The sequence below is a fragment of the Atta cephalotes genome, assembly GCF_000143395.1.
Source record: "Atta cephalotes unplaced genomic scaffold scaffold00006, whole genome shotgun sequence".
Lineage (NCBI taxonomy): Eukaryota > Metazoa > Arthropoda > Insecta > Hymenoptera > Formicidae > Atta > Atta cephalotes.
The window spans coordinates 30,451-31,623 of record NW_012130070.1 but is presented as its reverse complement, the minus strand read 5'-3'; the positions used below and the strand labels follow the sequence as shown (position 1 = coordinate 31,623).

At 27.5% G+C, this 1,173-nt stretch overlaps 1 protein-coding gene across 1 annotated transcript in view; it reads right to left on the bottom strand.

The window, feature by feature from the left end:
* The window catches only part of LOC105626807 (sulfatase-modifying factor 1-like), a 2,164-nt gene extending 1,404 nt beyond the window's left edge, over window positions 1-760 (bottom strand). The window contains exons 1-2 of the mRNA XM_012208103.1: window positions 726-760; window positions 95-278 (exon numbers count right to left, since the gene is read on the bottom strand). Coding sequence (XP_012063493.1) covers window positions 95-278; window positions 726-760 — 219 coding nt within the window. The remainder of the gene's footprint in view (window positions 1-94; window positions 279-725) is intronic.
* Window positions 761-1,173: the final 413 nt, after the last annotated feature.

The following is a 1,173-nucleotide window of genomic DNA, read 5'->3' as shown; positions in this document are numbered from 1 at the left end:
ATATATAATATACTATATATATATAATACATAAAATACATACTTTATTACATTTTCACTTAAATAAGAAAGTATTTAAATAAATAAATGCTTACTGGATTTATTAATCGATCGCTTGAGTGCTTTGTTATCCACCAATCCGCTGTCCATTCCCAAACATTTCCAATAATATTATGCAAACCATATCTATTCTGCGAAAACATTGTAACTGGTGATGTGCCTTTGTATCCGTCTTCTTCAGTATTCTCTGTAGGAAAATTGCCTTGCCAAATATTGGCTCTACAACATAATGATAAAATATATTCTTATAATATTCTTATTATACCAAAGATCATATCATTATAATATACACAACTCGAAATTATAATAAGACATATGTAGCAATAAAATTCGGTGAGTGAAAAAATAAACACCATTTAATTAATATACAAATGACTTTCATTGTCCTTCAAAATAATCCGCTAGAAGTAATACACTTCTGACAATATTCGTACAGCTTTTAGAAATTGTAACAAATCTTATTGACACATGATTCTAAAATTCGAAATGTTAAATCGAGTCTCTTTCATCACCTTCTTTAGCTTAGGGAATAAAAAGTCTGCTGGAGCAAGATTGGGGAATAAGGAGAGTAATTCAAAATGGCAATGCTGACTTGAGAATTGTTATATATGTTTTGAATCAGAACACCAAGTAAAACACAGAGCAAGATTCGCGAGACGAACTTACGCTAGCGCAGCGTAAACTGTTATCAGTGGTGTCATATTTCACTATTATACGATCATCATTACGCCCTTCTTATAAAAGTATATGATAGTAATGCATCAGAGCTTTTCTTTATACAATAAATGTGAACAAGAGAAAGAGATTATATATAAACACTTTTTCAATTTTAAATATAATTACACACATTTGTAATTAATTTCTTATAGATCTTTTTTAGAGTATTAATAAATTTATTTATTTCAAATGGTATAAAATTAATAAATTTTTATGTAGACAATATTTAGAATTTGGGAAAATGCTATTAGCGCTATTTGCGCTATTTATGTCATTCTACTTTTGTTTTACATTCAATATACTATAAAAATAAGAAAATAGGTAGCATCTGCCCGAACGCAATATATGTTTAATATATCAATTTTCTACAGTAATAATATTAATATTGATTAAAGAT